Consider the following 23632-nt stretch of genomic DNA (forward strand, 5'->3'; position numbering starts at 1 on the left):
ATCTACATACATATCTGTGGTAAAGTTTAATCTATGAATTAAGTCCACTAAGAGATTTCAAACAACACATAATAAAATCAGTTATCACAGTATACTGTACTGAAAATTTTTTGGATATGGCTCTCTCTTGAAAGAGTCAAGGCAGTAATGTTTGCAAATTGTGGTGGACTCCAGGCGATTGAAACCATAGAAAACCAGAATGGAGGTGGGGAAGGGGAGAGTGGAATTGATTTTTCAAGATGAGTTTGAGATTATTGTACCAGACAAGGGAGCTTTCTTCAGGGAATCATTAGACCTCCCAAATAATGCATTTTTATAAATGACAATATGAACGTGTGTAGGGCAGGAGTGGGGCAGATTGAGGAGAGCAAGTGCTGCAGGCCATGGGAGATATGAAAATACAAACATGCATAGAAAAGTGGCCACATGGAAACTTACAGAAAGGGGAAAGGAGATTTGGGTGACAGTTGTGGCACACCAGGTATGACATTTAGGTTTACAACTGTTCTTCAGTTTGACTGTCTAGAACTTCACAAACAGAGTCAAACATGTTTATCACAGCAGTATTTATGACGGGGGGAAAACCTATAAAGAATATTATAGGGGCATTAATCATGATAGGAGCTGTCATATTATTCAGTGTTGGCTGTATCCAAGTCGTGTTATTATGTATTTTATTTATCTCACTTAAACATTAAATAAGCCATTTTTCCATCCAAGTACTAACAAGGCCCGGCCCTACTTAGCGTCCGAGAGCAGATGCGATCGGGTGCGTTCAGGGTGATGTGGCCATAGATGGATAAGCCATTCTTATCCCTGGTTTCTCAGCAGAGAAAGCTGTAGAACAAGGAAATTTATAAAAACTGTCAGGCTCATGTTGTTAATAATGGTGCTGTTGAAATTCACATCCAGTGTGTCACCCCAGGACCTGTATTTTATTCTACCACTAAAAGTTGTATTTGTGGGGAAATGCTTAAATAGGATATACACAAGAGACATTGGTTTTCGATTAGCTTTCAGAACATTTAACTTTTAACAAAACACGCCATAGTCTTACTTAGTTTTGCCATGGAGTCAGTGTGATAGGCGATAAAATCTTGAGCTCCTCACTGGCAACAGGAATCCCTAGTCATGGCTTGGCTACCTGCGGTGTGACCTGCAGAGTTCTCTGGCCTGCTCAGACAAAGGGCCATGCAGTGGGCATGGTACTGATTCTCTCTTTAAGTGCTGCTAGTCGCCCAGTACCATAGGCCAGAAGCCACCTGAGTCTGGCTTCATCTGTGGATCAATGAAGGTTCCATAATCTGGGTGTGGATATCAGATTTAAAGGTTGAGTTGGAATCCATAAGGATTCTTTAGTTAGGAAGCTGAAAACTTCATAAAGCAAGTTTATAAACAGAAGCCTTTGGGGCAGGGCCGGCAGGGACTCTTGACACCCCTCCTGTCCCTCAGGGGCTCCTTCAGATAATCTCAGTTACTCTTCAGCTTCGGCTCCTGTTAATACCTGGCTCTGATGCCAATACTGTATTAGTTAATTTTTGTAACACTGTGGCAAAATAACTGAGGGAAGCAAAATTGGCTCACAGTTCAGAGGATCTGGTATGCCATGCAGGTAGGGCGTGGGCACTTGAGTGGCTCAGCGATTGGCAGTAAGAGTTTGCAACCTGCCTGATCTCAGTAGATCAGGAAACAGAGCTCAGGTTGGAACCTTCAGGGTGCACTCCACTCCTACTGATCTACTTCTGATAGCTAGGCCGAATTTCCCAAAGGTTCCACAACTTCCCAAACAGTACCACCAGCTGGGGACCCAGTGTTCAAACATATAAACACTTCACACTCAAACTGTAACAAGTGATAACCTCAGAGACCAGTAGGAAGGTCAGCACTGGAGAGTAAACTCAAAATAATAATAGGTCAGACCACAGGGCAGGGTGCAGAAGGGCCCAGAGCCTGTAGGAGTGACTCTAAGGAGGGTAGGCTTTGGCCTCAGGGATACATTCTAGAAAGAAGGTACAGAGTGAGTGTATCTCCAGGAACATGGGAGAACATAATGGGTTAGTACAGGGTAGATTAGACTAGAGCATGGTGTGCCATAGCCAGCTGCTAGAGAGTGACCTAGACACCGAGAGACTCACAGGACACCGGAGTGGAGACATAATCCTTGATGTTCTAATGAGAACTAGAGTCTCTAGCATGCAGTGGTCACAGGGATATGGCTGTATGCATCATTTGGTACCTATTTCCTAGATAATGAATGTCCAGATTGCAGTACCCACTGTCTTGTTCTTTCTGTCCCTGGAACCTGGCACAGGACTTAGTCTATCTACACACTCAGTACATTCCATCTTTCCTTGTGGCTAAAGGGCAGTAGAGAAGCCACTGTAGGGCCTTCAGCCTGAAAATCACATCTATGTTCTTCAGATTTGCTCTAATGGAGAACACAGCCAAAGAGAGAGTTGTAAACATTGACGCAGAACACTCTGAACCAGGGGTCCTAGCAGCCCCCCCCCCATGAAGCCATTGGCACACAAGCAGTTGTGTTAAGCAAGACAAGGCTAAGAACTCTGTAAGGAATGAGTTTGTTCTCCAGACCTCTGTGAAATAGCAATTCCTGTGTATGCCCTTCAACACAAACTGTATAGAGGAGACCTACCCACATCAGGGCATCACATGCTCTGTGATGGGTGCCTCAGAAGAACTGGCCCTAAGAGCCTTCTGATCCTTACATGACTGGCCTGCAGTCACTCCCAAAATTCACTTGTCAAATAAAAGTATCTTATTTCTTATTTAAACTAGGTATTCCCTTTTAATGTATAATGCAAGTTTGTGTGTGTGTGTGGGTGTGTGTGTGTGTGTGTGTGTGTGTTTTGCTGATCCACTGGGAAATGTCACATGAATAAACTTTCACTTTACTTATTCGACCTTTCTGTTCTAGAATGTTCTTATCAAGGTCTTGATACAATCCTAGAGAATAATAGAGTTCCTTTCTTCCCTCAAATATTGTGTGGATTATAGTAGCTTGTCATAGTGAATACAATCTGTTTAACAGGTGAACTTCTATTGAGCATGGTGGTGCATATTTGTAATCCCAAACCTAGGGGGTCAGAAAGGGTAATCTCTGAGGTCGAGGGCCAGCCAGCCTAACCTCACCTTGTCGGTAAGCTTCAGGTCAAATGAGAGACCCTGTCTCAAAGAATAATGTGGACAGCACCTGAGGAAGGACACCCAAGGAAGACCTCTGGCCTTCACATATGTATACACACACACACACCCTGATCTCATTCACCAGTTTTAATCAAAAGTACCAACTCTGAGTGCCTATGGTGCATTAAGTATCATGTAATAACTTGGCATGCTTACTACATCTATATTGTCATAGAACCATGGTGAGAAAGGCTGTGAAGAACCACTCAGAAGATGTCATAGGGTCCAAGATCATAGGCTCTGGAGGTTGAGCCCCAAGCTTAAGAGCATGGCTCCCAGCAGTTTAATCTCTGCACCCCTACTTCCTGTTCTGGATAAATATTGTTTGGGACTGTTGCAAGATGCAATGGAGGCAGTGTTTATAAAACCTGTGGCAGTGGCCTAGTATATGAAAATACTTGGTATACTTACCTAGCAGGGTAGATGCCATGATCACATAGGTGGTTTTCCCAGGGTGAGGCTTATCCATTGCACTCCGGATGTGGTGACCCCTGTGATTTCCCCAAATTGGGAAACTCGACCACATAATTTGTAGTAGTGGAGGACTTCTGCGTGCTCTCCCCAGAAGAGAGAGGGGGAAGAAAGGAAGGAAGGAAGGAAGGAAGGAAGGAAGGAAGGAAGGAAGGAAGGAAGGAAGGAAGGAAGGACGGACAGAAGGAAGGAAGGAAGAAAATACTGGTAGCTTTCATTCCGTATTATGCACATGGTAAAGAGGTTCTTTCACACGTGACTGTTAAGTAACAGAACTGGGGTACAACCCAGGTCTGTCCTCCCTCTGCTCCACACTGCCCTCAGCTGTCTTCCCCCACATAGGCACAAAGAGACTTACAGCAAAGAGTGCGCATGGCCCACACTCCCAGTTATTTAAAAGCTATCTCACAGTCCAGAGGCCCCATGGAGATCCAGCTCGGTCAGCTCCTTGAATTCAGCCGAGGCACACTCCCAGCAGCCAGCAGTCATCGGATCATGAAATAGAGGACTCATGCAGAAGAGGGTCAGCTATACCCTGGCTGAGCCCTGATGTCTTTGTTTGATTTGCATTTTGCTTTATTTTTTGTGTTATGTGTGGTTTTGTTTTGCTTTGCTTTTTACAGGGTGAACATACTCAAAATTTCTTTCAAAAGGAAAAAGTTCTTCATACACCAGCGGCAAAAACAGGTGAGTGCTGCCCAGGTTTGCTGCATGGGTTCTGTCCACGCTTGCTGTGTTTGCTGTGTTGTCGAGGCTTCCTCCAGACCTTCAGGGATGGCTTTCTGTGTTTTAGGAAGGGAATACTGGTCATCAGGTCTTCAGTTGTCCTCTGGTTGGAAAATTAACTTGTTTTAGATGCAGAGACTCTAAAGATCCTGGCTCTTCCCCTGGCACTGCCTCTAGCCCATATTACCTTGTTTCTAGAAGTTCAAGTAATGCCCACTTCTCCAGGAGCTGTTTGGATTAGACAAAAGGGCCCAGGCTGAGCACCTAGCAGAGCCCACGGCTGCGTAGCAGGAAGCATCCACACCACCAATTCCTTCCTTTAGTGTGTTTCTCGGGTGATAGTTTGTGACTGGGTCTTACAAGCAGAGTCGGCAGGATCCTAGACAACTCTATTTGTTTGCTTAGCCACAACAGAAATACACTTAGTAAGAAAGCCCAAGCTCCCGCAGCCTCAGAGTGAAGGAGCTGGAATTTGAACCGAGGCGCCTGCCCTTTCCACACCACACCCTGTCTTGTTATGCTGCATCGTTGCCACTGGCTGTCACTGTGTCCATTTCCCAACTTTTCAAAGATGATATGCCCTTAGACTGACCCCACTCAGTGAATGGGCACTTTGAAACAGGATTACTAGAGCTCAGAGTACCAATGAGTACTGGGTTACCTGACTGCCCATCGACTCCCATCCCTAGGGCAAGCAGGGTCAGGATGGCACCAAGTTTTATATGGAATCAGAAAACCTAAATGCAGGTAGACTGAAAGCAAAGCCAGGGAGGGAACTGTTTATTACATGTAAGCACTGGAATTCACTCTAGGGCAAGAAATGGAAAATCCCAGGGTTCTAATGTCTCTACTACCTGCTTGGTGGAAGAGTATTTCTTCAGGAAAGAGGCATTTCCAAGGTTGAGTTCCCAAGTTTATCAGATGGCAGCTCCAAGTAAGCTCCCTCTTAAACTATACGAAGGTTTGAAACAACAGTGTTTGTGAAGGACTCACCCCATGATTAGGGGACATGGATTCCGGTCATTTTTATTACCACACCCATAGAGACAATCCTGCTCCAAAATATTCCTGGGACACTGGGGTGTCTGAAGTGTCTGGAAGCCTGCTTCTTCCCTTTATCACGTCTTCCCTGGTTATTCCATGTGGGTTGCAAGCTTGACACATTTTAGTCATCCTGTACATCCATTACAGTGAATCCTCTACTCTTCTCCCTCCCAGGCTGAATCCAGGGAACATATCGTGGCCTTCAACATGCTAAATTACCGATCTTGCAAAAACTTGTGGAAATCCTGCGTCGAGCACCATTCATTCTTTCAGGCAAAGAAGTTACTACCTCAGGAAAAGAATGTTCTGTCTCAGTACTGGACACTAGGCTCCAGGAACCCCAAAAAGTGAGTATACTTTAGGGGGACTATCCATGTTAAGCTGAGATATTAATGTGTGCTAGTTGCCTGTGGGTCATGGACATCCTTGGGCAGAGAGGCAGCTCTGAGGCCCGACCCCAGATTTTAGATCCCTGAATGGCAGCTGAGTGTCTCCAGGAGAAGTTGTGCTCTTTATATACCTACTCAGGTACATCTCATATCCTCAGGGTTAGTTTTTGCCCCCTCAACCCTGCTGTTGTCTGAGTTCCCAGACAGCTGGAATTGCAATTGCCACCACACCCTGCCCAAGGACACTGAGTGTCATTGCCAGCATATTAGGCTTTTCACAGCCTGAGGCTAGTAAGCCAGCCCCTCCCACAGAACATTAGTTCATAGGCACCCCATAAAAGTGAACAAAGGTTTCCAGAGTCTGGTGGCTTCGGAATGTATTGCCAATAATAGCTGCAAAATAATAATTATAATTGACAATTATCTGGTATTTATAAAAGGAACATACTTAATTATATTTAATTCTTGCAATGAACTTGAGATAAATGCTACCTACAGGAATAATATTCAAAATATTTAGTGATAAGAACAGTAAAATAAATTTGCATATGTATGTCATATACATTATAATTTTTTAAAATAATATATATTGGGTCTTTGAGTAAAGTAACTGTGGGGCCTATGTTTTTATTTTGTTGGTTCCAAGACAGCTTTGTATAAGAGGCAACAGAAATTGTTTACCACATTGTTAGAATTTCTAAGTCATTCGCTGGTTTTTCAAAATTGTGATTGATTGTCGTAAATGTGGCTTTTTCTAAATGAGGTTCAAGTATGAGCTATTATTTGATGTGAAATTTGATAAGAGCATTGTAGTGGCTTTCCTATTACATGTTAGTCTTTAGGTAATGTAATGATTTAGTAAGAGGCAAATTGCCTCTGGTAGGGGTGGTGTTATTTCTTATGAACCAAGACCAAACATATTTTTTAAAGTGTTTAGCTCTTATAGTTATGTATAGTATTTGTATGCATTCAATTCTATCTACTACTGAGTAGGCCATAAGGTTAATGTTGTTGAGGCCCCCCCATGGAGCTGCCTCGTACCCAGTATGCTACATGGAAACCAAATCCTCTTCCTGCATGGTGGTCCCTCTAGCCAGCCAGAGGCATTGGATGAGATGGACTCAAGCATGGTGAGCTCAGCCACCAGCAATAGCTCCACTGTCTACAAAGAACTCACCTGCTACTGTTTCTCAGTGCCAGCATTGACAGCCCAGTTAGCTGCAGCGGTTGGGGCCATGCCTCTTTGTTAGGCACTCACTGGGTCACGCCATCCTGGGGACTTCCCTGGTAGAAGTAATGCTGAACATTCCAGGTCTGGCATCTCTCACCGGAGCCTCAGGATCCTAGCCCATGCAGTAGCAGGAGCAGCAATAGCAGATTAGCGGCCCTGTGTCTGTGAGCGTCTGGGCGTGTGCTCAGAGCTGTGGAATCAGATGCAGGCACTGCAGCAGGTCAGATTGGCAGATTTGAATAGTCAAGAAGTTCAGGTTGAAGAAGCAAAAAATCATTTTTGTGGCCTCTTCAGCATAAAAATATATTTGAGCTAAAGCACAAGGCATAAATATACCAGTGAACTCTGCTATGCACAGCTTCCTTGCTGTGGAGTGGCCATGTAAGTAGTGATCTTACTACAGTCTCACTACAGAAGTGCAATGAGTTGGCATGGAGTTTGCAGGGGGCCTCCTTGTCAATTTGTGTGATCCCACCCAGATGTTATAATATTACTGTTTATGTGGTCATTAGAAGGAAGCAGTTTTCTTCCAAGTAGGAATTGGCTAGACTTCGATGGGCAGTGGTGGTGCACACCTTTAATCCAGCACTCCAGAGGCAGAGGCAGGTAGGTCTCTGAGTTTGAGGCCAGCCTAATCTACAGAGCGAGTTCCAGGACAGCCAGGGCTATACAGAGAAAACCTGTCTTGAAAAACCAAACAAACAAAAAACTGAATTGGCTAGAACTAATTCTCCAGGCAGGTTGGAGGTGGCACAAGTGCTCCATCTCTCACTTGAGTTTCAGTTTGCTGCCTCAGTTTCCTTATCTGAAAACTTCTCCATCTGCAGCGAGTACAGGATGCTGGGGTTCTGGTCATCTTCTGTGACACGAGGACCCCTATTTTGGTGCTTACAGCAACAATAGTCTATTATATCTCAGAATTTGTGGGTTAGGAATTCAGGAAGGGTTCACCAGTGACTCTTCTGTTCCATTAGACCTACCCTGATGGGCAGGGGTCTTGTGACAATCGGCCACTAGCAGCCATGTTTAATCCTCTACAGAGGGTCACTTGAGGCATGGAAGGCAGTTTGGGGTACAAGTCATCAGCATACTGTTCGTGTTGACTCTTACATTTTTTTGTGTGTTTTACAATTACTTATTTACATGTAGGGATGGGGTGGAGAAAGACACATGCATGCCATGGTACACATGTGGAGGTCCGAGGACAACTGGGAGTCAATTCTCTTCTATCCTGTGGGTCTCAGGGATGGAATTCAAGTCATCAGACTTGGTGGCAAGCACCAATACCCCAGAGCCTTCTGACCAGCCCTTACCACTTCCATTCATTTCACAGATGAGGAAACCAAGGTCCAGCCCAGCCCCAGGGTACATCCATATATCTGTGTGTTGGGCCCTCTGATAGGTTCCATGAAAGGGCAATTTGATCATTATTTTCCAGAGATAATGGAACGGTTTCAAGTTTCTATTAATAACTGGTGACACGTGCTTTAGGGATCTGCCACATTAAACCTCGGAGTCACGCTGCCTGCTTCCCCTTATTTTAATCTTACATCCTTAATCAGTGGTCATGTGGCTTCTCATATAACTGACCTCAGGAAAGGGTCACCTGGTGATACACCAGTGAGCATTTTGATGAGAATGACAGCGACATTCATTATTATAAACTAGAACCTGGATTTTTATTGTACTTCTTTGTTCTGTTGTTTTTATCCGTTAGTTGGTTTTAGGCCATAAGGAAATATATGGAATATTTAAGACATTAGAGCAGGGTGTAAAATTGGAAATGCCCCAACTGTTAACCTCCAGCCAGACTTCAAATGATTTACTAAGGTAATCTATTCCTTGGGATTTCAATTTTCTAACTATAAATAAACTTCAGAACTATCCTTCAGATAACACATTCAAAGACTATGACCTGAAGCTGTTCTAAGTACATCCTTAGCTTCTCTGTCAAAGATTTCCCAGTGATTTATGGCTGCCGCCTCTGCTGGCCGGGGGCACAGGGACCATCTGGAAGGATGACTGTGCTTTTGTTCATGCCAGTGGGAGGCAAGTGAGGTAGATCTATTGAAGTTCCTGGAGATGTGCTGGTCTGTGCTATTCTGGTGCTCCCTCTAACCTGGTAGCTTTGGTGATAGTCTAGAAGCAGCTCGACTGTTTAAAGTGGCGCCAACACAGAAACATTTTCACCAAAAGACCAGATATAACCTGAAGAAAAAACGAACAAGAAAGGAAGTCTGGGGCCAACGGGATGGTTCAGCAGGTAACGGCATTGCTGCCAAGCCTGATGGCCTGAATTGGATCCCCAGCCCCACATGGTGGAAAGACAAAAGTGACTCTTGCAAGTTGTTTACTGACCTCCACAAGCACACCATGGCACACAGCATGCCCACTCACGTGTGTACACACACCCACACAAAATAAATAAATCTAATCTTAAAAATTTTTTAAAGGGAACCTGGTGATGGTACCGCACGCCCTTAATCCCAGCATTAGGAGACAGAAGCAGGTGGATCTCTGTGAGTTCGAGGCCAGCCTGGTCTTCAGAGTGCCAGGACAGGCTCCAAAGCCACACAGAGAAACCTTGTCTTGAAAAACAAAAACTTTTTTTTTTTTTAATGAGTACTCTGGAAACTGTCTGCCTCCACTCCTCACTAGCTTGTGTGGCCAGGGCTGGTGTCACTGGGGTACTAAGTAAGTGCCTTCAGAGAAGGTGCCAGGGACACTGTATTTTATGGATGCTGCACTCGCTTCTTATTGACCATGTCGGTGTGGAAAGTGACCCTGCATCTGGTTTTTCAGGTCTGTAAATAATCAATACTGCAAAAAGGTGATTGGAGGAATGGTATGGAACTCAGCCATGAGGAGGTCCTTATCAGTGGAACGGCTAGAAACCAAGAGCCTGCCCTCTCGGTCCCCACCCATCACCCCCAACTGGTATGTCCTCTTTTGTGCTGTGCACTAGCAGCAGATTCTCTCTTTTAAAAACACAAAGTGGGCTTTAAACTCTTCAACAGGGGTGGCCTACAGTCAGACTTCTATGTGTGTTCTACATGTTGCAGAAGGAGCCAGTCTCCTGAGGTCAAGGCATTCAGACCCTTTCCATACTGGGTACTGCTAAGGTGGCCTTAAAATAGTAATAACAAATTCACCTATCCATGGATGCGCTGTGACATTCCATTACATGTGTAGTATTCAAGTCAAGTTATCTGTCATGTCTGTCAGACAAATAGCAATTCTTTGTGTTGAGAACTTTAAGATCCCTTCTAGTAGCTGGACATGTGGCAAATACTTGTAGGCTTAGCATGCAAGAGCCTGAGGCAAAAGAACCAAGAGTTCAAGGCCAGCTTGGGCTACATGGACCCAATCTCACACAAACAAACAAAACAAATAAATACATCCTTTCTGTTGACTGTTTGGAAATATTCAGTTGATTATCGTTACTCTGCTATGCTAGAATATCAGATGTTATCCTTCCTATCTCACTGTACTCCTGAAGTACTTCTATAAAAACTGGGTGGTGGTAGCACATACCTTTAATCCCAGCATTCAGAGGCAGAGGCAGGGGGATCTCTGAGTTTGAGGCCAGCCTGATCTACAAAGTGAGTTCCAGGACAGCCAGGACTACACAGAGAAACCCTGTCTTGAAAAACCAAAATAATGATGATAATAATAATTAAAAAAAAAAATTGAGGCAGGGCCCAAGGCCTTAGCTTAGTGATAAAGTACTTATACAGCATGGGCAGACCCTGGTTTCATTCTACAACCCTGCAAATAAATAAAAAGTAACATTTGGAGCCCAAGGCCTGCTGTAATGTCCTCCTTAGAATCATAGCGTATGGCAGCATCTTGAACACATTATGCTGTAAGAAGTTTGTGGTAAAGAAGTTAAAAGGATAAAGGATGAAAAGAGAAAAGAAACCCTCAGGGTTCTAAGTTTCCACAAATGGAATAATGTATGAATGCTTCTTCTTAAACTTATTTCAGAAAAGGGTCACATGGAATCTTCTATTGGCATTTTAATGCTCCACAAAGATATCAGCTGTCTTTGTGAATGTCTCCTAAAAGGCCAAGCATCATCAACAGGAGAAGTGAAGCAGGGAAAGATTGTACCCTGGCTCCCTAGGATTAACAGCATGGCTTGCAAGACAGGTGGACCCGTATGTTTCCTAGTTAGGATTTATGGGCTTGAGGGATATGGGCAGAGGCCTGCTAGGAAAGGACCCTCCACAGGGGGCCATGTGTCCTGGACAATGGTGATGATGATGATGATGATGACATGTGTGCTGTAAAGCACCAACTTAATTTATGTGGAAATTTGTCAAGGAACCAGAGAGAGCCCCTGGTGAGATCCAGGAGAATAGCAAGGTTTGATGTTACTGCATCCCTGGCTTGGCTCTCTTGTTTCGAATTAAAGATCCTCTCCCAGGAGTTGCAAGAGCCATCTTGCTTCCACAATGGACACACGTTGATTATGCAGGAACAGGGGGGTTGTAAGTCCCTGAGACTCCTAGAGAGAAATAGCTGACAAAGGGAAGCTGGGACCACTTCAGGAGAAGAGGGCAATAAGGTCATGTGATTCAGGGCCAGGGCCTGGCACCCAGGTGCAGTCCCAAATGTTCCATGAACACTGTCTCATTTGGCTCATTCTCAGGAGCTGTAAGCACAGCTGAGTCCCAGAGGTAATAGGACTTATCTAAGGTCACCTGACTATTGCTGATAATAGAAAGCAGGGTAGTGTTCTGATGCCCATCACATTATAGGTGCTGAATAAGGAGAACATTTAAAAAAAAAAATCTTTGGTCTGCACAGATGGCTGTGTGTAAAGTGCTTGCTGTGCAAACAGGAGGACTGAGTTCAGATGTTAGCATTCACATTGAAAAGTAAGGCATTGACATAGATGCCTATAATCCCAGGGCTGGGAGGCAGAAACTGGAGGACCCCAGGGTCTGGCCAGCCAGCCTCGTTGGGTTGATGAGCTCCAAGTTCAGTGAGAGACCCTATTTCAAAAAATAAAGTAAAAGTGACACAAGAAGACACTCGACATCAACCTATATATGCACATGCTTGGACACACACACCCACATACATCACACATGCACATAAGTTCTAAAGTTAGTTTTCCTCCTTGGATCAAGGGAAATTCAGTGAGAAGTCACACACTTTGCCTTTCAAACCTGTCAGTGTGCATTGTTGGATTGGTGAGAAAAGTTCAAGATGGCTTGAGCCTTCTGGAAGAGTAGCTCACCCTTAATCTTTACTCACTGACCAGAAGGCCTAAACCAGTTTAGTTTTGCCTATTTCTAAGCTGAGACTATGGTTCTGGGAGCTACACTACTTACTCGAACATATCAGGGAACTGTGTTGCCCTGTCTGGAGTCTACTACGGTAAGAATGACTTCACTGGCTTTGACATATTTGTTTTGGTTATTCTTGAGACAAGTTCTCATTAATTCCCCTGGTTGCCCCATAACATTCGATCCTCCCAAGAGCTGGAGTTAAGGGTGTGTACCACCACACCCAGCACTGGAGCTGACTTTCTAAGCACCAGTCAGGGCATCCATGAAGATGCCAGGTCACAAGGTCACACAGCTGCCATTGGGTCAATCCCCTGTGTGGGAACTGCTCTCAGCACTTGGCACTGCACCTCTCCCCTTTGCAGGCGAAGTCCTCGGCTCCGGCACGAAATCCGAAAGCCCCGCCACTCCTCTGCAGACAACCTTGCCAATGAGATGACCTACATCACGGAAACCGAAGATGTGTTCTATACTTACAAGGGATCTCTGTCCCCAAAAGACAGCGATTCTGAAGTTTCCCAGAACCACAGCCCACACCGAGAGTAAGAATCACATATTTTCTGTCTTTGTATCCCTTTTGGGCTGGTGAAGAGTTTGCTCAGGCCCGAGTGCCAGCTGAGAAGAGGCAGAAGCTGGTGACTGCAGCAAGCTCCCAAAGGCACTCTCCTGAGATGGGAACATAAATGCAAATGTCTGTCTGAACAGGAGACAACCTATGTGCCTGGAGCTCAGAGAAGGACAGATATGACTCTCTCAGTACCTGTAGTCTTGTACTGCCCAGGAGACAAGCAGTGCCTTGTGTAAGATATTTCTGTATCGTGCAAGTACAGACTCAGGGCCATGCTTGCCATGATTTCTCTGCATCATTTAAGCTTGACCTGCGACCTTAGTCATGAGGACCATTCTGACATCCAGGAGCCTTCTTAGAACAGTATGCCCTCGGGTTTTGTTTCCTTTTCATTTTAAATTAATAGTGTAAAGAGAGAAAAACAAAACAAAACAGGGCTACCAAAATGGCTCAGTGGGTGAAGGCACTTATTGCCAAGTCTGTTGACCTGAGTCTGATACCCACATGGTGGAAGGAGAGAACCAACTTCCACCACTTGTCCTTGGGCATGCACAGGCCCATAATTAAAGATTTTAAAGTAGGCTTTTTATTGTGAAGTGTTTGTCAAGGACGGTTTCCTCTCAAGTCTTCCGTGGCCTCTGTTGTTGTTTGAGACAGATGCGGCAATGGACTTCCTTTGGCCCTTCTGCTGTGGCTTGCAATATGGGACCACTGAGGATCTGGTCTTATATATAGTGTTCTCTTGCCACTGACTTCATGGAGTCCAAGCTTACCTCTAACTTGCTGTGTAGCTGAAGACAATTCTGAACTCTTGCTTCTCCTGTCTTCCACCTCCTAAATGCTGGGATTGCAGTCATGTGCCACCCTACCTAATTTACGTCCACTCTTCCTAAAGTGACATTCCCCTCATTGAACAAGGCCAGGAAAAAGTGTCTGTTCTGAATGGCAGGCTTGAGTCTTAGTTACTCAGTCACAGCTGGTGCACCTGCTCCCTTTTTGCCTTGATTATCAGAGAGCTCAGAGCTGCTTAAGTGTTAGACTCAATTGCATTTGCTTCCCCCAACCCAGGTGTCTGGTAGTCTCTTCTCCGCATTCCTCACCTTTGGTATACAGTTCTGCCGTACCTGTGTGTTTGGGATAAGCTATCATATTTTGAAGCCGATAAGACGTAGGTCATAAATGATATCTCTAAGTTAAATCATGATAGGAAAGGGTAAGGCATTTGGAAGCCAGTCTTAGCCATTGGGCATTCAAACCATTAAGCCCCAAATAATGGCCCAAACCAAGAAAGGTAATGTCTCCCCTGTTGGAGAAGGATTAGCAAACAGGCACTTGAGTCAATCTGTAAATGTTTACCGACGAAGCTGCTAAAGCTTCTAGCATTAAGTACATCCTGCGTGTGCATTAGGTATTCACGGGTGAATTTCTGGTCTTCCCGATTCCATGCAGTGGTGGAAGGGTAGGGAGCTTGTTTCTCTGTACCTGCCCACAGCAAACATGGTCTTCAGATGGTCTGTGTTTTTAACACCTCTGCTTAAATGACCCCTGTCCTCATTATTTCTTTGTGACCTGAACCGAAGTATTCTTTTGTTGAAGTGATCGCTCTCTGTCACTGTAGTTTGCAGCCTACTGCACTGTCGTGGAAGCTGCAATAGAAGGGTGTGAGCTTCATTCATGAACCTGTGGCTTTACAAACTTGTAAATTACGAGCAGCTCTATAATGGCAAAACAGTAGTACAGATGGTGGCCATCAGAAACAGTCTGAGTCCAACTTGACCTCCAGACTCTGTTCCCTTCATATAAGCCGACCAGAGGGCATAGGGAGCCCCATCCAAGGGCTTGGGGAAGCCCACATATACTCTCGCTATTGAGCGTCCGGATTTTCACTGTCCAGTACGGCAGCCGCCCACTGCAGGCAGCTGCTCAGATTTAAGCCAACTAAAATAAGATGTGCGTTCAGCAACTAGGACATGCACATGCATTTTAAGCATTGTGGAGTCACACGTGCACGACCCCTCCATATCAGTCAGCAGTTTCTGCCCGACTATCATCCTAGCTTACCAGCGGGATGGCTCTGCCATTCACTGAAAGTAGAGCAAACCCCCAGAAGTCAAGTTTAGGAGCATCACTTGGCTTACCTGCGAAGTAATTGCCACCTCTGACCTAGCTGCACAGCTGTAGAGTAGGTGGGTGACCTCTGAGAGCCCTTGTATTCCCATGCCTCTGGTGACTGAGGTCTTGCCTCTTGTCCCGTGACACCTGGACATTCTAAAGAACCCTGTTTCTCCCTGAGTACATCATCGTACTTGCTGGTTGTGGAGAAGGGACCACAAAATGCAATTCAATAAGGCTTCATTTTTAAGTGCTTCTAGGCCTGCTGAGGCAGTACCTCATCTGAATTCACTATCACACTGTGGTACTCTGTGGTTTTGGAGAACCGTCAGGGTTGGGAAAGGCTCACACAGAGTTTCCTACTGTTCTTACAGCCACAGTGGGTGTCAGCATGTCTAGGCTTTCACGGTCAGGTCTGCCGGCCACCACCCATACCAGATTGCTTACTTATAAAGTCTTGAGAATGAAGTACAATTTGAGGTCTGCTTCTTCGAGCTCTGTTAGCTTCAGTGATTTCTTGCCCCAGCCATCCCTTCACATTTCATGCTGGCTTTCTGAACTCTTTCCATGTGACCTTCCTTGTAAGAAGGCCCCTCAGGGAGCTTTTTCTTTTGCAGCCCAGGATAAAGAGACACAGATGATGGTATTGCAAAGGTACTCTGACTGTACTTTGCACAGTATGCTTTGTGGCTGGGCTTCGAAAGGGGAATGGAAAACCAGAGCACCAGTCCCCTCAATTGCATCAAGGGCCGCTCTGTCCTGGGGCTTCTGAAGCCTTAACACCTGGGCAGGGGGGCTTTATGCCTCAGGCAAGAGATACAGGCTGGTCTGAACTTAATTGAAAAGAAACTTTGCCAGTAACATTGTATTTACGAAATGTTTAAGAAGCATTTGACATGTTTTCTACAGCAGGTTTGTGTTAAGAGTTCTAAAAGAAGCATTCTGTCAGAGAACTCAGAGGAAGGAGCTCAGACAGCGAGGACGACTCCTTTGAAGCAGAATTAAGTGTAATGTTCTGTGCTCATTCAAAAAAGAGAAGAAAGAGAAAGAGAGAAAGGCGTGCTTGGCCCCATCACCCGCACCCACCCTCCCCACCCCCAGCGGCACCGGGAGGGAACATCATCCCGGCAGATGAGTCACTTGCTGGTTTGTTCCATATTTATAGCAGTGCTGCAGAGTTTATGATTATAGTTTTGAAGCCTTGGCAGCGCGCTTTGTGCCCAGGCAGGCTGTGCGCTTTTGTTATTCCCAGCGCTCTCTATTCCTCCTTGCTTCCAGGGGAAGTTCAAATTCTGGCAGAGGAGCCGATTTTCCTCATGGTAGAAACAAAAACCAAAATTCCCCATCTCCTCACACCCAGACATGAGGGAGGAGGTGTGTGCAAAGGAAGAGCCCACCCTTGGAGCTGACATAAGAGACAGCAAGGGTAGCAGTGGCTCGGGCTTGTATCCCAAAGACTTTGTTGTGCTTCTTGGTCAGAGTTGTTTTGGTGGGTCACCAGTGTGGCGCCCAGAGTGAGTCTCACTTCGCGTCATAGTAGCTTATTGGCTGTTTGTTTCTTTCCCGAAGGCCTGTCCTTTTCCATAAGACACAAGATAACTCTCATATTCATTTTAAAACTTGTATGGTTTGGATGGGACCTTGTGGCAGCCTCTTTCTCCATCTACAGCCACAGTGGAGGAGTTCATGTGACCCATCTTCTGAGCCTCTGGGGTCCCTGCAGTGACAGGGTTCCCTGCAGCATGGTGATTAGTTGTATTGTTAGACACTCAAATTGTTGGTACAATTGGCCCTCTGCCTACATGTTCTGCATCCATAGACCAAATCACCTGCGTGTCCAGTGTCATGAGACCTGTCCTGATCGCTGAAGTCAACATGCCACAGTTTTTATTTTTTCTTGTCAGGACAGCAAGTGTTTGTACAACATTTACACTGAATTGGGTATTGTAAGTAACGTAGAGGTGATTTTAAAACACAGGATGTTGCATGTAGATAAAATGAAAATATTAGAGCATTTTATATAAGAGACTTAAGCATCTGCAGCAGAGGTTGCCCTGGAGCTTCTCCTCAGGGGATACTGAAGGACAGTTGTGTCTCAAATTGTTCTTGTCTAAGGGTTTCTGCTGCTGTGAAGAGGCACCATGGCCACAGCAACTCTTATAAGGAAAACATTTAACTGAGGGTGGCTCCCTTACAGCTTCAGAAGTTTAGTCCATGATTGTTATGTCAGGAAGCAAGGCAGCATTCAGACAAACAAGGTGCTGGAGCTGAGAGTCCTTACATTTTGTTTCCAAAGGAAACAGGAAGTGAACTGACTCATGGGGCATGGCTTGAGTGTATAGGAGACCTCAAAGCCCACCTCCACAGTGACACAATTCCTCCAACAAGGCCACACCCATTCCAACAAGGCTACACCTCCTAATAGTACCACTCCTTTTAAGTGGAGGATATTTTCTTTCAAGTCACCACAGTGATCTACATATTGATGCTGGCCTATCATGTAGGCTCTTGCCTCCAGCTTCTAGAACACATGCCACTTTGCTTTCCAGGTCTCCTAGCAGCCCTGCCTTAAATAACAATAGTTCTTCAAGTTAAGCAGTCTAGTTCTTCTTGCCACTTTCTACCTTTTTCCTTCCCTGTCACTACTCTCTGGGAACACTTGATCCTTATCGTAGGACAGTTCAGCACCTAATGCAGGAGAGAATCTGCTACTATCCAAGGGTCTCTTCAGGGAGCCAGGGTCAGGGTTTCATTAGGTGCGGATAAGGTGGTGGTGATGGCAATTATCTCTGAGCCAGACAAGGTCTGTGGGTGAACACCCACAAGTACCTGGAACCTCCCAACCTAGTCTCTGCTCTTGATTTTTGTACTGGTGTTATGACTCCCATTGTCTCAGAGCCACCCAGTTTTCACCTGCTGGGAACCTTAGTCTTCCTTTGTCCTCTTTTCCTTCTGCCACCCTTATTCGTGTGGTTGGTTCTAATCTGCACCGCCACCTCTACCACCTCCCCCAAACATCTTTTGAATCAGAGAAAAAGATACACAAGTGTTTCATGAGAATGGTATTATTTCTCATCTCTCTAACACTGCAGCTCATTCAGAAAATAGGATTCTCTCATGACCTTTTTTCTGGTGTCTGTGACATCTATAGTCCCCAGTGTCTAACAGTCTAGTCTGTCTTTCTGCCCAGGGACTGGAGTGTGTCTGTCTCACTGGCTGCTCCATTTCTTGGAGGATGGAAACAGGTCTCTTGGTGTTTTCTACCTCCTCTTCAGATGTGGCTTCTTGCTTCCTTCATCCTATCTCTTTTCTCAGCTCCTTTTTCAGTAACTTCCCTGAATTCCCCATTCCCTGGGGCTGTGTCTCCTCTCTACAACAGTCCACAAAGAACCCTGACCAGACTGGAGAGAGAGCCATGCCATTCTGACATCTTCTCTCTTGGCATCTCATCATCTGCCTGCCCAGCTTCTCATCATTCTATTTTCTCTGAGTCTCTCTCCATCCACCCTGAATACTAAGCAGATTGTCATTGTGCTCCAGAGGAATAAACCTGTGTGCAGTTGACCCATCCAAAAATGAGACACTTGTTCATTAAACCACTACCTGTTGGTAGAATAGCCTCTCCAACCCTACTTAGAAGATAGGTTGGACCATGGGATGTCTTAGAATATGTCAATGGTCACAGTGACTACTGTTCACTGTTTTAAAACAGGATTAAACATTTTTAGGCTTATTGTATTTTATGTGTTTGAGTATTTTGCCTGCATGTATGTATGTGTATCATGCAGATGCCTGATGCTCATGGAGTTCAGAAGAGAGCATTGAATCCCCTGAAACTGAAGGTGTAGGTAGTTGTGAGCCACCATTTGGGTGCCAGGAACCAAACCCAGGTCCTCTGCAAGAGCAGCAAGTGTTCTTATCTGCTGAGCTATCTGTCTAGCCCCAGGTTCCCTTTTTCGATAGATCAAAAAATATATTGTTTTTATTTGTTTGTTTTGTTTTTCTGAGATAGGGCCTGTCTACTTAGCCCTGGCTGCCCTGGAACACTGTCAGTGTAGACCAAAGTTCCATATTAGGAAGACAAAAACACTTTGAAACCCTGTGAAACAAAACTCATGAACTACAATTTTAAAACCTAAGTAAATAGGATATTTGTTGGTACCATTTTTTTTTAGTTTTTTTATTTTTTATATATTTGAATTACAAACAAGCTTGAATTACATGATGATCCCAGTTCCCTTCTCCCTCCCTTCCTCCTCTCCCACCACCCTCCCCCAACTAAAATCCTACCTATCATATGTCCTTTCTTCTAATTCGTTGGTACTGAGCCTAGCTTTTTCACTGCCTGGGGAGATGGTAACCAGTAAACTGCAGGCCAGAATCTTCTCTTACACACCTCTGTTTCCACATTGGTCTGCCGCTGAATATTTTTTCAAATAAATTAAGACTGTGAATCATTGTGTGTGAATAGGGTGCAGATTTTATATTTAGAGTAGGCTAATTTAGGCTGGGGGTGTAGCTCAGTTCTTGCTTATCATGTGAGAGGCCCTGGGTTCTCTGAGAAAAAAAATAAGAAAAGAGAAGAAAACCAATCCCTTCAACCCCTGCCCTCCAATTTTAACTTGCTAGGAAAGCAAAAGCATCATTTAAAGAAAAATCTACAGGCAATGGCCTGGGATAGAGGTTTAGTGAATGGTAGATGCTCGGGGGCTTTTGCTGGCTGCTGTGCTGGTTACACACACTTATACGGTATATAACCCACCCCCACCCCACCCCTACTGCCTATTTGTTACTCTTTAAATGATGCTTCTGCTCCCTGCCAAATTTAAATTAGTGGGTCCATGTCCAGAGTCCCAGCTACTTAGGAAGCTGAGGCTGAAGAATCTCTTGAGCCAGAAGTTCAAAACCAGCCTAAGAAGCTAAGGTGCTAAACTGGAGGAGCTGTCCGCATCTCCACACCAGCCTTCAAAGCAGCTGAGAGAGGAGCTGTTACAGGTGGTGGTCGTAGTTCCTCCTGTAGTTCCTCCTGCCGTTTGCCCCTAGGTCAGTCAGATGTGATTGTATTTAAACTAGATGAGAGCACAGGTAAGCCTGAGGACTTTGCGGAAGTGCTAAGGTTCCAGCATCCCACAGCAATCTCAAGATGACAGCCTGTCTCCCCTCCCCCAAGCCAGTGATATTTACTCTGATAATATTAATCGATTTATTAAAACATCTCCTTCCCCACAATGAAGGAGTTTGTCCGAAAACAAGCCAGCACAAAGCTGCCTGACCCGGAAGTCATCCAGTTCTGTGTCGCCGTCTTCAAATGCTCCCGGCTCCTGCTCCCCAGACGGAGTTGACCAGCAATTCTTAGAAGACTATCACAAGATGATCAAAGGAGGCTCCGTTGAGGATGCCAGCCAGTACTACTGTGACAAGGTGAGGGTGGTCCAGGTGCTGTCACACTTGGACCGAGTGGCTCGGTGACCCTCCCTTGTAGGCAGGCGAATGAGTAGTTCTGACTGAGAGGAAGTGTCTTGTCACCAACCACTACAGAGGGAAGGGATATAAACAACACTGTCACATGTCTTCTAGAATGACGAAGGAGATGGCTACCTCGTCCTGATCCGTATCACACCAGATGAAGATGGAAGATTTGGATTTAATCTTAAGGTATGCTGCGGAGAGTATGTGTAGCCCTTAGGTTATATGCAATGAGACAATCTTCAAGTAGATTTTGAATTTCAGTCAGAAATCTGCTACATACCTACACTGCATCAACAAAACCAAACAAAACCTCACTTGGGGCTGTAGAGGTAGCTCAGTTGGTAAGGTTCTTGCCACGCAAACATGAAGACCTGGTTTCAGTCCCCAGAAACTACCTAACAGAGATGGGTGTGATGATGCACTCCTGTAATCCCAGTACTGGGGAGGCAGAAGCAGGTGGATCCCTGGGCCTTAGTGGCCTGTCGAGCATAATCAGCAAGCTCTGAGCAAGTAAAAGACACTGTCTCAAGAAACAAGTTAGCTGGCACCAGAGGACTGAGACCCCCAAGGATGACCTCTGGCCTCCACCCAGAGACACACTTGTGTATGCATGCATACTCATATACACAGGTGCACACAATCATTCAGAACCACTCGGGGCTGAGACCAGAGCCTTTTATATGCTTGTACAACTACCTTACAGTAAATGTTTGCAATGTGCCTGACATTTGTGGCATTATACTAGATTTCTGTCATCTTACTGAGCTCTTAGAATAAGTGATTGAGGCAGAGCATGTGGGACTAATGCCTGTAACTCCACTATATCAGAGGCGAACACAGAAAGATTATGAGTTTGAAGCCGGCCTAGACTGTCTATCAAGTTCATGGCCAGCCAGAGCTATCAAGACCTTATCTCAAAAGAAATGAAGCTACTCCCTCAGCCTGGACACATGGGGGAGGGCCTAGGCCCTATCGCAAAGGATATGACAGACTCTTAAGACCCTCCCATGGAAGGTCTCACCCTCCCTAGAGAGCAGAAATGGCTTGGTAGGGTGTTAGTGTGGGACAGGGGAGGAGGGGAGGGAGAGGGAACATGTAAAACAATCTTGTTTCTAATTCAAATTTTAAAAGATGGAGAAGAAAAAAGAAATGAAGAAATAAATAGTGCATAGGACGGTTGTTAAACAGATCTTACAAATGAAACTGAGGTTCAGAAAGTAGTGTGTGTGTGTGTGATTGGTGATCAAACCCAGCCCACAGCCCACCCTGGAGGGGTTATTTAGAGAACCCTATAGCCCTGCTAGACTGATAAGGGAAAGCCAGTTCTGTGAGTTGCTGGGCCTCCTTGTCTAATGGGTCCCTGTAGGCAGTGTCTCCAAACTGCTACCACGGGCCTGCGCCCATCTGTGTACATAGCATTATTGAAGCAGGTGCTGCACCCATTCGGTTACAGCTTCAGGGATTCATTGGTGGAGTTAAATGACTGCCTCAGGGCCCTCTTTCCCACACATCTTAAATAGCTATTGAGGAAGCATCATCTAACTTTCATCTCACTCACACCTCCCCACTCCCTCAACAGCTCCCATTCCTGGTTTTTGTTGTTGTCTTTGTTTTGCTTTGTTTTTTTTTTTTTTTGGTTTTTCGAGACAGGGTTTCTCTGTGGCTTTGGAGGCTGTCCTGAACTAGCTCTTGTAGACCAGGCTGGTCTCGAATTCACAGAGATCCGCCTGCCTCTGCCTCCCGAGTGCTGGAAAAGACTTCTTTATTTATTTTGTATACAGTGTTCTGTGTGTACATATGCCTGCAAACCAGAAGAGGACATCAGGTCCTATTAGGGACGGTTGTGAGCCCCCATGTGGTTGCTGGGAATTGAACTCAGGACCTCTGGAAGAGCAGGCAGTGCTCTTAACCGCTGAGCCATCTCTCCAGCTCTCCCATTCCTGTTCTAGAGTGAATTGGGGCTGGCTACCAGCCTCTGGCTTGTCACACACACCCCATTCTTCCTGAAGCTCCCTAGGGCTCTGCTCACAGGGAAGCACTCAGGTGCACATGGCCCTTCCTGAGGCCTTGTACCTCCTCTTTTGGAAAAGTTAAAATAGTCCCTTTCCAGGAAATGTGGTCGGGTCCTCCCATGGCATCTTCAGTTCTAGTGATGGGGATGTTGGGATGTGCTTCCGAGCCAGTGGAGTGCTGGCTACCCTGCTGGGTAAAGAGGAGTCATTAGTGTGTTCTATAATTCTGCAAAGGCTCCCAGTCCTGTGATTGGTCCTCCTGTAAAGCCTTCCTAAACTGTAAGGCTCACATTTACTGTATCTTGGTATCTTTGTTGGCAAGACTACTCAAGTTTTTTTTTTTTTTTTTTTTTTTTTCTGGTTTTGTTTGCTTTAAAACATTTGCAGGGAGGAGTGGATCAAAAAATGCCTCTTGTGGTCTCCAGGATAAACCCAGAGTCGCCTGTAAGTAAACACATTCCATGTTACTTCCTGTGTTTGCTTTCCCCTAAGTCAAACAAGTTTCTGTTTCTACATCCCATTCCTGGGTTTTGTTGGGATTTCATTTTTATTTGATTGCTTGGATGGTTAGGTGATACACACGGACAGATGGAGACAAGCGTGGGACACCCATTAACTAGAACTGTGCTGTGCAGTGTGGTCTCTGAAACTACAGCACTGTCACCTGGGGCCTTGTTACATGTGCGAACCTCTGGCCAAAGCACAGGTGCAGGCCACAGGTGCTGGCCCAGGCCTGGAGTCCTGCTTACCCTAGATCTGTCGGTAAGAAGATCCCTTGGGTGATATGTATGCACATTGAACTTCGGGAAGTGCTGCTCGAGCGAAGGAGACTGAGAGAGTTTACTTTCTGTTTGCCTCCTGTAGAGATCCTTTGCCTCTTTCTGTTTTTTCTTGCTGTGTACATATGTAAGGTGTAGCATGATATGTTGGCTAAGCCTGTATGGAGTGGACAGGTGAGTGGGCGGACCTGCTATATTCTGTTTTTTTGTGTGATGGTTTGCTTTCACTAAAACATTGCAACGTGAGCAAGTGATTGTGCCTTCTCTGAGGGGATCACTTAGGCAGAGAGGTTCCCTCTTCAGTCCTTATTGGGGCCGGGAAAGATGGCT

At 45.4% G+C, this 23632-nt stretch overlaps 1 protein-coding gene and 1 non-coding gene across 4 annotated transcripts in view; both read left to right on the forward strand.

Annotated features, from left to right (window-relative positions):
• Ptpn3 (protein tyrosine phosphatase non-receptor type 3) overlaps positions 1-23632 on the forward strand; it is a 119362-nt gene that overhangs the window by 63553 nt on the left and 32177 nt on the right. For all 3 annotated transcript variants that reach the window (XM_035439872.1, XM_027403048.2, XM_035439871.1), the window contains exons 11-17: positions 4299-4362; positions 5620-5792; positions 9868-10002; positions 12728-12904; positions 20277-20463; positions 20620-20697; positions 22911-22967. In XM_035439872.1, the coding sequence (XP_035295763.1) occupies positions 4299-4362; positions 5620-5792; positions 9868-10002; positions 12728-12904; positions 20277-20463; positions 20620-20697; positions 22911-22967 (871 nt within the window). The remainder of the gene's footprint in view (positions 1-4298; positions 4363-5619; positions 5793-9867; positions 10003-12727; positions 12905-20276; positions 20464-20619; positions 20698-22910; positions 22968-23632) is intronic.
• LOC113834448 lies at positions 3608-3766 on the forward strand. Its single transcript, XR_003482957.1, has one exon. It is a non-coding gene; the product is annotated as a U1 spliceosomal RNA (small nuclear RNA).

Source organism: Cricetulus griseus, chromosome 2 (genome assembly GCF_003668045.3).
Source record: "Cricetulus griseus strain 17A/GY chromosome 2, alternate assembly CriGri-PICRH-1.0, whole genome shotgun sequence".
In the NCBI taxonomy this organism is placed as follows: domain Eukaryota; kingdom Metazoa; phylum Chordata; class Mammalia; order Rodentia; family Cricetidae; genus Cricetulus; species Cricetulus griseus.